Genomic DNA, 13,550 nt, shown 5'->3' on the forward strand with positions numbered 1-13,550 from the left:
GGAAACTACAAGTGTAATGGCTGTGTTCAATGCAATGGCACTTATAAATGTAGATCCTTCAAACACCCCCAAACAGGGAAACAGATCCCAATTAAAGGTGTTATCACGTGCTCCTCTAAGGCAGTTATTTATCTTAGAACTTGTCCTTGTGGTAAAAATGATGTGGGTAAAACAAAGCGTGAATTAAAAGTACGTATCTCGGAGCATCGTACCATCATTAGGTGCAAAAACTCGACTTACCCAGTTGCGGCCCACTTTTTGGAAGCAAACCACTCGATTTTGTCTCTACGTTATATCAGCATTGAACGTGTCAACCTCCCTAAGAGAGGGAATGACCTTGACAATTTATTATTAAAACAAGAGGCTGCCTGGATCTTGAATTTAAAGACTCTTGCTGAAGACATTCTTGGGATTATTGTGATTTTGCTATTGTAAATGTTTGTAGGCTTATGTAGCCAAATTGTACCTATGATCGTACTTTATCCATTTATGTTTTTGGTATGCTATTTTAATATATGAGAATTAACCAATGATATCAGGCCACACCCGGCCATGACTACAGACACCTGTGTGTGTCTTTTCAAATCAAATCAAATCAAATTTATTTATATAGCCCTTCGTACATCAGCTGATATCTCAAAGTGCTGTACAGAAACCCAGCCTAAAACCCCAAACAGCAAGCAATGCAGGTGTAGAAGCACGGTGGCTAGGAAAAACTCCCTAGAAAGGCCAATACCTAGGAAGAAACCTAGAGAGGAACCAGGCTATGTGGGGTGGCCAGTCCTCTTCTGGCTGTGCCGGGTGGAGATTATAACAGAACATGGCCAAGATGTTCAAATGTTCATAAATGACCAGCATGGTCGAATAATAATAAGGCAGAACAGTTGAAACTGGAGCAGCAGCACAGTCAGGTGGAAGTTGAAACTGGAGCAGCAGCATGGCCAGGTGGACTGGGGACAGCAAGGAGTCATCATGTCAGGTAGTCCTGGGGCATGGTCCTAGGGCTCAGGTCAGTTGAAACTGGAACAGCAGCATGGCCAGGTGGACTGGGGACAGCAAGGAGTCATCATGTCAGGTAGTCCTGGGGCATGGTCCTAGGGCTCAGGTCCTCCGAGAGAGAGAAAGAAAGAGAGAAGGAGAGAATTAGAGAACGCACACTTAGATTCACACAGGACACCGAATAGGACAGGAGAAGTACTCCAGATATAACAAACTGACCCCAGCCCCCCGACACATAAACTACTGCAGCATAAATACTGGAGGCTGAGACAGGAGGGGTCAGGAGCCACTGTGGCCCCATCCGAGGACACCCCCGGACAGGACCAAACAGGAAGGATATAACCCCACCCACTTTGCCAAAGCACAGCCCCCACACCACTAGAGGGATATCTTCAACCACCAACTTACCATCCTGAGACAAGGCTGAGTATAGCCCACAAAGATCTCCGCCACGGCACAACCCAAGGGGGGGGGCGCCAACCCAGACAGGATGACCACAACAGTGAATCAACCCACTCAGGTGACGCACCCCCTCCAGGGACGGCATGAGAGAGCCCCAGCAAGCCAGTGACTCAGCCCCTGTAATAGGGTTAGAGGCAGAGAATCCCAGTGGAAAGAGGGGAACTGGCCAGGCAGAGACAGCAAGGGCGGTTCGTTGCTCCAGAGCCTTTCCGTTCACCTTCCCACTCCTGGGCCAGACTACACTCAATCATATGACCCACTGAAGAGATAAGTCTTCAGTAAAGACTTAAAGGTTGAGACCGAGTTTGCGTCTCTGACATGGGTAGGCAGACCGTTCCATAAAAATGGAGCTCTATAGGAGAAAGCCCTGCCTCCAGCTGTTTGCTTAGAAATTCTAGGGACAATTAGGAGGCCTGCGTCTTGTGACCGTAGCGTACATGTAGGTATGTACGGCAGGATCAAATCAGAGAGATAGGTAGGAGCAAGCCCATGTAATGCTTTGTAGGTTAGCAGTAAAACCTTGAAATCAGCCCTTGCTTTGACAGGAAGCCAGTGTAGAGAGGCTAGCACTGGAGTAATATGATCAAATTTTTTGGTTCTAGTCAGGATTCTAGCAGCCGTATTTAGCACTAACTGAAGTTTATTTAGTGCTTTATCCGGGTAGCCGGAAAATAGAGCATTGCAGTAGTCTAACCTAGAAGTGACAAAAGCAAGGATTAATTTTTCTGCATCATTTTTGGACAGAAAGTTTCTGATTTTTGCAATGTTACGTAGATGGAAAAAAGCTGTCCTCGAAATGGTCTTGATATGTTCTTCAAAAGAGAGATCAGGGTCCAGAGTAACGCCGAGGTCCTTCACAGTTTTATTTGAGACGACTGTACAACCATTAAGATTAATTGTCAGATTCAACAGAAGATCTCTTTGTTTCTTGGGACCTAGAACAAGCATCTCTGTTTTGTCCGAGTTTAATAGTAGAAAGTTTGCAGCCATCCACTTCCTTATGTCTGAAACACATGCTTCTAGCGAGGGCAATTTTGGGGCTTCACCATGTTTCATTGAAATGTACAGCTGTGTGTCATCCGCATAGCAGTGAAAGTTTACATTATGTTTTCGAATAACATCCCCAAGAGGTAAAATATATAGTGAAAACAATAGTGGTCCTAAAACGGAACCTTGAGGAACACCGAAATTTACAGTTGATTTGTCAGAGGACAAACCATTCACAGAGACAAACTGATATCTTTCCGACAGATAAGATCTAAACCAGGCCAGAACATGTCCGTGTAGACCAATTTGGGTTTCCAATCTCTCCAAAAGAATGTGGTGATCGATGGTATCAAAAGCAGCACTAAGGTCTAGGAGCACGAGGACAGATGCAGAGCCTCGGTCCGATGCCATTAAAATGTAATTTACCACCTTCACAAGTGCCGTCTCAGTGCTATGATGGGGTCTAAAACCAGACTGAAGCATTTCGTATACATTGTTTGTCTTCAGGAAGGCAGTGAGTTGCTGCGCAACAGCCTTCTCTAAAATTTTTGAGAGGAATGGAAGATTCGATATAGGCCGATAGTTTTTTATATTTTCTGGGTCAAGGTTTGGCTTTTTCAAGAGAGGCTTTATTACTGCCACTTTTAGTGAGTTTGGTACACATCCAGTGGATAGAGAGCCGTTTATTATGTTCAACATAGGAGGGCCAAGCACAGGAAGCAGCTCTTTCAGTAGTTTAGTTGGAATAGGGTCCAGTATGCAGCTTGAAGGTTTAGAGGCCATGATTATTTTCATCATTGTGTCAAGAGATATAGTACTAAAACACTTGAGCGTCTCTCTTGATCCTAGGTCCTGGCAGAGTTGTGCAGACTCAGGACAACTGAGGTTTGGAGGAATACGCAGGTTTAAAGAGGAGTCCGTAATTTGCTTTCTAATAATCATAATCTTTTCCTCAAAGAAGTTCATGAATTTATCACTGCTAAAGTGAAAGTCATCCTCTCTTGGGGAATGCTGCTTTTTAGTTAGCTTTGCGACAGTATTAAAAAGGAATTTCGGATTGTTCTTATTTTCCTCAATTAAGTTAAAAATAGGATGATCGAGCAGCAGTAAGGGCTCTATGGTACTGCACGGTACCGTCCTTCCAAGCTAGTCGGAAGACTTCCAGTTTGGTGTGGCGCCATTTCCGTTTCAATTTTATGGAAGCTTGCTTCAGAGCTTGGGTATTTTCTGTGTACCAGGGAGCTAGTTTCTTATGAGACATTTTTTTAGTTTTTAGGGGTGCAACTGCATCTAGGGTATTGCGCAAGGTTAGATTGAGATCCTCAGTTAGGTGGTTAACTGATTTTTGTCCTCTGGCGTCCTTGGGTAGGCAGAAGGAGTCTGGAAGGGCATCAAGGAATCTTTGTGTTGTCTGTGAATTTATAGCACGACTTTTGATGTTCCTTGGTTGGGGTCTAAGCAGATTATTTGTTGCAATTGCAAACGTAATAAAATGGTGGTCCGATAGTCCAGGATTATGAGGAAAAACATTAAGATCCACCACATTTATTCCATGGGACAAAACTAGGTCCAGCGTATGACTGTGACAGTGAGTGGGTCCAGAGACATGTTGGACAAAACCCACTGAGTCGATGATGGCTCCGAAAGCCTTTTGGAGTGAGTCTGTGGACTTTTCCATGTGAATATTAAAGTCACCAAAGATTAGAATATTATCTGCTATGACTACAAGGTCCGATAGGAATTCAGGGAACTCAGTGAGAAACGCTGTATATGGCCCAGGAGGCCTGTAAACAGTAGCTATAAAAAGTGATTGAGTAGGCTGCATAGATTTCATGACTAGAAGCTCAAAAGACGAAAATGTCATTTTTTTTTTGTAAATTGAAATTTGCTATCGTAAATGTTAGCAACACCTCCGCCTTTGCGGGATGCACGGGGGATATGGTCTCTAGTGTAGCCAGGAGGTGAGGCCTCATTTAAAACAGTAAATTCATCAGGCTTAAGCCATGTTTCAGTCAGGCCAATCACATCAAGATTATGATCAGTGATTAGTTCATTGACTATAATTGCCTTTGAAGTAAGGGATCTAACATTAAGTAGCCCTATTTTGAGATGTGAGGTATCATGATCTCTTTCAGTAATGGAGGTGGTCTTTATCCTAGTGAGATTGCTAAGGCGAACACCGCCATGTTTAGTTTTGCCTAACCTAGGTCGAGGCACAGACACGGTCTCAATGGTGATAGCTGAGCTGACTACACTGACTGTGCTAATGGCAGACTCCACTATGCTGGCAGGCTGGCTAACAGCCTGCTGCCTGGCCTGCACCCTATTTCATTGTGGAGCTAGAGGAGTTAGAGCCCTGTCTATGTTGGTAGATAAGATGAGAGCACCCCTCCAGCTAGGATGGAGTCCGTCACTCCTCAGCAGGTCAGGCTTGGTCCTGTTTGTGGGTGAGTCCCAGAAAGAGGGCCAATTATCTACAAATTCTAACTTTTGTGAGGGGCAGAAAAGTTTTCAACCAGCGATTGAGTTGTGAGACTCTGCTGTAGAGCTCATCACTCCCCCTAACTGGGAGGGGGCCAGAGACAATTACTCGATGCCGACACATCTTTCTAGCTGATATGCACGCAGAAGCTATGTTGCGCTTGGTGATTTCTGACTGTTTCATCCTAACATCGTTGGTGCCGACGTGGATAACAATATCTCTATACTCGCCAGTTTTAGCTTTAGCCAGCACCATCTTCAGATTAGCCTTAACGTCGGTAGCCCTACCCCCGGGTAAACAGTGCATGATCGCTGGATGATTCGCTTTAAGTCTAATACTGCGGGTAATGGAGTCGCCAATGACTAGAGTTTTCAATTTGTCAGAGCTAATGGTGGGAAGCTTCGGCGTCTCAGACCCCGTAACGGGAGGGGTAGAGACCAGAGAAGAATCGGCCTCTGACTCCGACCCGCTGCTGCTTAATGGGGAAAACCGGTTGAAAGTTTCTGTCGGCTGAATGAGCGACACCGGTTGAGCGTTCCTACAGCATTTCCTTCCAGAAACCGTGAGAAAGTTGTCCGGCTGCGGGGACTGTGCCAGGGGATTTACACTACTATCTGTACTTACTGGTGCCACAGACGCTGTTTCATCCTTTCCTACACTGAAATTACCCTTGCCTAACGATTGCGTCTGAAGCTGGGCTTGCAGCACAGCGGCTGCAATTAGAAGGCATCATGTTAATGTTACTACTTAGCTTCGGCTGTTGGAGGTCCTGACGAATCGTGTCCAGATAAAGCGTCCGGAGTGAAAAAGTTGAGGAAAAAATAAATAAATATATGAACGGTAATTAAAAAGTGAAAACCGTAAAGTTGTCAGGTAGCAAAACAGGTTGGCAACAAAACGCACAGCAACTTTTGACACTATATAAACGAGTCACCCGCAGTGTTTGTCATTTTACCCTGATGAAGACAACTTGCCTGTCGAAACGTTGGACATAACATTTTTGCGTCTGAGCTCCGAGACTGTGCTGCTCTCGTTCATTTTTTTAAAGTGTTCCACTCCGCTAGTCAGCACCTCGCTTAAATAGGTGTGCGTTTCTTTCGCCTCGACAACACTTCATTAACATGTCTAGTTACAATTGATGCAACAGTCAGCGTTTGAGTTGGCTACACTGCTTTTTCACAGAAACAACTTGCACCAACACAGTCTTAACGACGGTATGTCCTCAATGTGAGCAGTTTATTTTTGGCCGCAATGTTCAGACATTCACAGAAGTAGCAACAGCATAACACAATTCCCATCATAATCAGAAAATGTATGCTACATTAGTCCTAGCGCTGAGGAAAGAGTGAGCTAACACAAGCGGTCATATTTAGCTATCTCTCGGGCTGACATAAACCATAATTATAAGTAGCTAATAGCAATGACTATTTACAATTCATTACAGGTCAGCTCACCAGTGATGGAAATAAATGATAAATAAGAAGCGGTTACAAGATGAGTTGGGTCTGTTTACAGTGTGCATGTAGAAGGGGGTGTGTCATTATCATTATTCACTTCCCATCATTCACTTCCGGAGGTTTACTCGAAAAACAAGTGAACTATCCCTTCACATCGTTTTCTTATAACATCTTTGGTCTGACAGATGTTTACATGACACCCAGAATGCATTGTATGTTGTCAACAAACATGGCTCCACACATAGCTGGCAATCAGCTTAGCATTAGCACATCATAACCAGCACAACCTTCAAAAATAATTTTTACACACATATTTGTGACCGACGGGCTCAAATCGGTCTTATGTAGCAAAATTTGACATTTTGTTTTTTACATTGGATAAAAGTAGAGACTCAGAGCTACAAAATGGTATATAATACACAACAGTTGAAAAACAATGGGAAAGTAATTTTGCTATGAAAGTTGAAGTGAGAGAGAACAGCTCACTGAACATTACTGGCCCTAGCAGAGCTGATTTAGGCTGTTATGTATCCAGAGCGTTGGTGACTGCAACTGTGCTGTCAGATTGTCTGTTCGTAAATTCTGAGTGTTTCGTGTTCAGAGCGCACACCAGACGCTCTGGCCGATGAGGTTACTGAGGTTTACTGACACCGCCCATATTCAACTGGTGTTGAGCGTTTGTAAATTCATCAGTTATTCTGCGCTCTCTGACACACTCAGACGAGTGCTCTGAAATCGGAGTAGATCGCCAGACTGAATTTACAAACGCACCTGAAATGGTTCTTTGCATAGTGGAGTCTTTTGTTAAGACAATGAACCATAATCACAACTCATGACGTTACTACCCTGCATGGATCTGCAGGTAGCTAACCAACCAGGTTCAATGTTAGCTAGCTAACATTAGGCTATAGCTAGCTAAGCAAATGACTGAGATATGAATACTAAGGTCATACACATAACATTAGCCTAGCGAGCCAGCCAGCTAATGTTAGCTAGCTAGGTAAACAATGTCCCATAATCACAACTCGTGATGTTACTACCCTGCATGAATCTGCAGGTAGTTAACCAACATACAATATGTTTACAATATTGTATGTTTACAATTAGTACAGCAATCCCACAATCTTCCAGCATCAGCTTTCCAACAGCACAGGGGCCTGTGGCATAGTCCGGTCGAACAGGAAGGGGGTGCCGATATTCAGAAGCAGGAAGATGCAGAGGGGGAAGGTGGAGTTTAAGGAGAGAATTCAACAGCAGGAAAATGTGCCAGGGGGTAAAAGTTTGGTCAGGTTCTGTTCTGACTAGAGATGCGCAAATATCTGCATACTTGACCTGAGGAAACACTAGCGGAGTGCTTGGGCTCTCATCGAAGAGAGAAGTTTGTCATGCTCATCTAGCTAATCTAGTGAATTGGAATGTACAAACTGAAACACAGCCTATAGATAATTAGCAGGTTTGAGGGCAATGCAGGTTAACTGTCCTGTTGCATAACAATCACATTCTGACATAAAGCACATTTTTAAAAAAACTCAGGCTTGGAGGGACCATAAAAATTATTTGAAACTTAATCGTGAAAAGGTTAAGAAACACTGCTGTAGGGGATTGTCTCCTCACATGGGGCACCACCATATGTAGGGAATTGTACTCTCACGTGGCACCATTATGTAGGGAAATTTCCTCCCAAACTCTACAATACTCACAGGCTCACAACATAATTATCTCCATATTACATCAATAAAGCTATGATTTGTAGCAGTATTTGGTTTTAACTACTGTATTACGGCAATTACTTTAACGTTATGTGGTTTTTGGTGGATGGGTGTTTTCCGAAAGTAAACATCAAGATTGTCTGGTGAGCTATTTAGAGTGCTGTGTTAAGAGCTTCTTACCAAACATGGCTGCAAATACCCCTCTATCGGCCATGATCAGGTGGCAGGACCCTATCCAGGACATACAGTAGGTTAGACAGGAAGGTTAATAAGCTAAGAAAGGAGGGAAGGGAATTACAGGAGACGTACAACAAAGAGATAAGGGAGGGTTAGATGGAGAGACAAACAGCCCAGCAGGACAGGAACAGGCAGGTTAACTAGCTAATGGCAGGGTAGAGAGGAACAGTAGAGGTAGGGTAAGGAGAGAGAGGGTAGAAAAACAGGCAGAAAACACACTAGGTGTCTGGCTGCGGGCCCAGATTGACTCACATATACTCAAAGACTTTAATGTGGCAATCAGCTGTTGAAACAATTAAAAACCTTTATACCCCCACTGAGGCCATAAGCGGTTTGTTTACATTTACTTTGTTGACAAACATTGGAGTTAAACACGCATATATTTGGGGTTCTGACGGGGTACAACAGTTGAACTAAGCTCTTGAAGCATTTATAAGCTACAGTGCAGTCGGAAAGTATTCAGACCCCTTGACTTTTTTCACATTTTGATACGTTACAGTGCTATTCTAAAATGGATTAAATAAAGGTTTTTCCTCGTCACTATACACACAATACCCCATAATGACAAAGTAAAAACAGGTTTTAAGAAATGTTTTTTTGTTGACCTTATTTACATAACTATTCATACCCTTTGATATGAGATTCGAAATTGAGCTCAGGTGCATCCTGTTTCCATTTATCATCCTTGAGATGTTTCTACAACTTGATTGGAGTCCACCTGTGGTAAATTCAATTGATTTGACATGATTTGGAAAAGGCACACACCTGTCTATATAAGGTCCCATAGTTGACAGTGCATGTCGGAGCAAAAACCAAGCCATGAGGTTGTAGGACTTGTCCGTAGAGCTCCCCATCCAACCTGACAGAGCTTGAGAGGATCTGCAGAGAAGAATGGGAGAAACTCTAATAAAAGCTTGTAGCATCATATCCAAGAAGACTCAATGCTGTAATGGCTGCCAAAGGTGTTTCAACAAAGTAGAGGGACTGAATATTTTTGAAAAGTCATATTTCATATTTTTTATTTTTTATACCAACCTGTTTTTGCTTTGTCATTATGGGGTATTGTGTGGAGATTGATGAGGAAAAAAATGATTTAATGATTTTTTTTTTACAAGGCTGTAACATAAGATGTGGAAAAAGTGAAGGGGTCTGAAAACATTCTGAATGCACTGTATATTCTGTTAGAGTTAATAGGAACACATTATTAATTTGTACATCCAAAAATGGATGTATCTACTGCAGATTGCCCCTTTATAACAACTTATTTGTGTATTTGCCTGGTGGTTTACCTCAAGATCCAGTTTACCAGTGGTTTCCTTGTTTCCCCGAGTTTACCATAGTAGTGGATTTAGCACAGTAATTGTCACTTTGTGTATGTTGCAGGATGTTCAGCTGGGTGGTGAAGGGGGTTCCCCAGCCCCCTGGGAAACTAGGAGATGAGGAGAAGACCAATGCCTCACCTGCAACAGTAAGTCCCCCAAAAGTGAGAGAAAGAAAAGGGGGAGATTGTATCACCATTTAAATGTTCTATTACTCAAACTGTCGCTTTGTGTTTAAAACAGGTAAAACAAGTAACGTTCAAAGAAGAGAAGAAACAAGAAGGTAATAACTGCCTTAAACCAAATCTATAAACAATTCCCTTTGTCTACTAAACAAGTCGGTAAATTGATCTGTATCAGCAGCATAGACGGACAGCCGTCTCACACTGTTCTTTAATTATGATTGACAGCTCTAAAACCTGCCAAGGCCAAAGAGGAGGAGGTCGCCGAGGAGAATGGGTGAGTGTATCTATGGCCGGAATTCAATACTTATAGTTTGTCAATGCTCACCAACAGAGAAAGGGCGGGGATCTTTCAACATTGATTTGACACTATTTATTTCTGTATTGTATTGCTTTGGCAACATTGATTTCCCCTCTCTTGCCAATGAAGCTAATTTACATGTGAGAGAGAGAGAGTTCCATATGACCCAGTGGCCTAGTTGGCTGTGGGCACATATGGTGTGCCAGGAGGACAGAGAGGATCAGAGGGATCAGACCAGGATCAGAGGAAATCCTATAGCGGAATGCTATTGAGCCCACTGTCGTGTCTTTACTATGGTTAAATGAGATGACATGCTATTTTCAAATCGATTACCTAACATTTAATTATTTGCTTAATAAATTAATCAGGCAATAACTAACTCATTAGGAATCTGGGGCACCACGGAAACATTAGTTTATATAGAGCAGCTTTCTCCCAAATCCACTCTTAAAGATCTGAAGATCTTTTATATCAATAGCAGTCAATCATTAATTATTCTTTACCTTCTATCAGTCTCATCTGAACGCCGTCAAATTATTGGTTATCTGCACAAACCCTAGCACAAATTATGAATCAGCAATATACACATTGGCTTATGTGGCTTAAATGCCCGTATGTTGTTGTTGTCTTCCCTGTTGGAATCCTTGATCGTCCTGTAGGGTTCATCAGAGTCTCTGGTTAACTTTCATTGAAGTCAAAGTCTTTCGTGGTTGTAGGTGGTTAGAATGAAACCTTCGGAGTACAATTCAGAAATGTTTTTCATAGAATAGTTGCTTCGGCGGTTGTCTGTATTCTCGTCCTAGGTTTACATCATTTCTAGCTGCAGACTAGTAATTATACGTCTAAGATTTGCTCTTATTCTGTAGGGAGCGATAGTCTGAGTTGAACCATTTCCAGCCATGTAACCAATGCTCCACGTGGTATAGTCTTGTCCTTTGGTAGAGTTGTAGTTTAAACCACTTCACACACCAGCATCACCCGGCATGTTTTGGTCTTAGAAATTCAAACATTTGCATCCTTAGTTTACACCGAGGTTTGGGTGGTATGGTGTGAATTTCATCAGGAGTGGGTTTTATGCATTTCAGTAGAAAAGAGAGGTCCATGACGCCGACGTAATGTCTATGCTCAGGTGGGTGTGGCCACTGACTAGTTAATCTTTTTATGAAAATCCATACTCTCATTTAAAAGGTGAACATCACATTACATCTTTTCACAAATAGTTTCATGTTTAATCACATACATTCAACAATATTTAGATGTAAACCTGACAGCTGGGAAATGTACACTTTAAGAGATACCATTATGTGTGTTTCCTGTCCTTCATGAGATCATCAAATGAAACGCACTCATCATAACTGTCCCTTACGTGTCCACAGACCCTTCCCACATTCTCTAAAGTAAAGATATTGTTTAATTCTCTCATTTTTGGGATATAGGAGTTTGGCCAAGTGAAGTGCTTTGTTCTCTCTCTGTGCTCTCTCCCTCTCCTTCTACATGACCAGAGGGAGAGAGTCTCTGCCAGAAATTGATGACCTGAGATAACAAAACCTGGGTTTAGGAGAGAGAGTGGGGAAGGGTGGAACCACGATCTACACCCAGAAACGGGCCACGTCATGACAGTCCCCCTCTGGTGGTTTAAATCTTGTGATTATCCTGCAAGTTGCAAACCAACATAAAATAATGACCACGTGATGTCCTGGTTGTTGGTCTCTGTTGCGGTCCCCCTCTGGTGGTTTACCTTGGTAGGCTCTCTGAAAGCGGAGCAGTCCAAAACAAGGATGGGCAGTGGATGTCCGGTTGGTAATCGTCGTTGCAGTCTCCCTCTGGTGGTTGACCTGGGTAGGATTTCTGCAAATGGAACAGGGCGCCACAAGGATGGACAACTGATGTCCGGATTGGGATCGCCGTTCCGGACCCGTTTCTGTTCGTCCAGACTGGGAGATCTGGGCAGTAACTTAGGCAGATGTTAACAACGCACACAGTCACAAAATTATATAATTTAATTTCTTCCCAAATGAGTGGTGTTGTGGCACTAAATGATGGTTGTATGGGGACTTTGTTTATGGCTCTATCACTTCCTAAGTGTCAAAGGAAATTAAATGAAAAGGAATGAAATCATAAATAAAAGAGACACAAAATATAGTTACCACACCTTAAGCATCTAATTTGACTACATTCTACATACGTACATTCAATATACAATAGTTAGTGACACGCTCTTCCAAACCCCTGTCGTACTTGCGAATGTTTACCCCCCCCCCCCCTAACAGGGATAACACTAGATTTATGACATCTCTTTGAGCCTCTCTCCCTAATCTTGACACCCCGCTTCATCTTCAGCTGGGACTTGTGTTATTGAACCAAGACTTGACCAGTCTAATCCCAGAACCCTAACTCCTTCTGGGATGACAAGACCTCTTTCTAAATTCATGACCCAAATGGATTGTGTTGATCCATTGCGCTTCTTCCACCCAGTCACAAAAGACTCCTCCTACTTTTCTCGTGTTCATCAAGCATAGATTACTTTCTTTTTTTTTTAGATAGAGCCCAGATAGAGGCTGAAACTTCAAACTCATTTAATCTGCTTTCCACTGATAAAGCAGAGTTTCTGTTGCAACGAACAAAGGGGACGTACTACGAATATGCTACGAATATGGTGACAAGGCCAGCCACCTTTTGGCACCAACTTAAATGCCAGTCGGCATCTCATCTTTTCTCTCAGGTATATGACTCCTCCCGTAATCGTACAAGTTATCAATCTAATATTAATTCAAATTTCGTGTCATTGTATTCTAACCTCTACAAATCCAAACCCCCATCAGATAATACGGCTATGGACAACTTTTTAGATAACTGTAACGTCTGCTTCCAAGTCACACTCTCAAACACATAGACCCCCTGATCGCAGCTCACTCTCCAGATCCCAATCACCTGTTCACACACCTGTATGTCATTATCACACACTATTTAGTTCAGTTCTTTGCACCCCATTATTGTGAGGTATTGTTTGTTTTGTGACACACCTCTATTCGGAGCTCTGTTTTTCCCCATAATTTAATCCTCCCATGTATGATAGTTTGCCTGCCTCACTAATGACGCCTTTTGCCTATACTTTAGCCTATCAGATTTCCTGTTATCAACCTATTGCATGATCTCCCGGACAACGTTACTAGCCTAAAGATCCGGCGTAATGTGGTGGATATCAGCCATTTCACTTTTGAACGCTGATCCAATCCAATTAAAATTAATATTTTACCTTAGGTTTCTATACCTTTTTCAATGTCTTCAGATCTTTCTGCCAAAATCATTTTTTACTAAGTTGGATGGGCTCATTTTATCTGGGCAGGCAAATCACCTAGGATATGTAGAGAAATACTTCAAAGATGGAGACAAGATGGAGGATTGGCACTTCCAA

General features: G+C 42.7%; 1 protein-coding gene across 10 annotated transcripts in view; it reads left to right on the forward strand.

Annotated features, from left to right (window-relative positions):
* The window catches only part of LOC109895296 (cyclic nucleotide-gated cation channel beta-1), an 87,431-nt gene that overhangs the window by 1,083 nt on the left and 72,798 nt on the right, over positions 1 to 13,550 (forward strand). For all 10 annotated transcript variants that reach the window (XM_031830572.1, XM_031830574.1, XM_031830580.1 and 7 more), the window contains exons 2-4: positions 9,717 to 9,801; positions 9,896 to 9,935; positions 10,063 to 10,111. In XM_031830572.1, coding sequence (XP_031686432.1) covers positions 9,718 to 9,801; positions 9,896 to 9,935; positions 10,063 to 10,111 — 173 coding nt within the window. In that variant the 5' untranslated portion in view covers position 9,717. The remainder of the gene's footprint in view (positions 1 to 9,716; positions 9,802 to 9,895; positions 9,936 to 10,062; positions 10,112 to 13,550) is intronic.

The sequence above is a fragment of the Oncorhynchus kisutch genome, linkage group LG8 (genome assembly GCF_002021735.2).
Source record: "Oncorhynchus kisutch isolate 150728-3 linkage group LG8, Okis_V2, whole genome shotgun sequence".
Classification (NCBI taxonomy): Eukaryota; Metazoa; Chordata; class Actinopteri; order Salmoniformes; family Salmonidae; genus Oncorhynchus; species Oncorhynchus kisutch.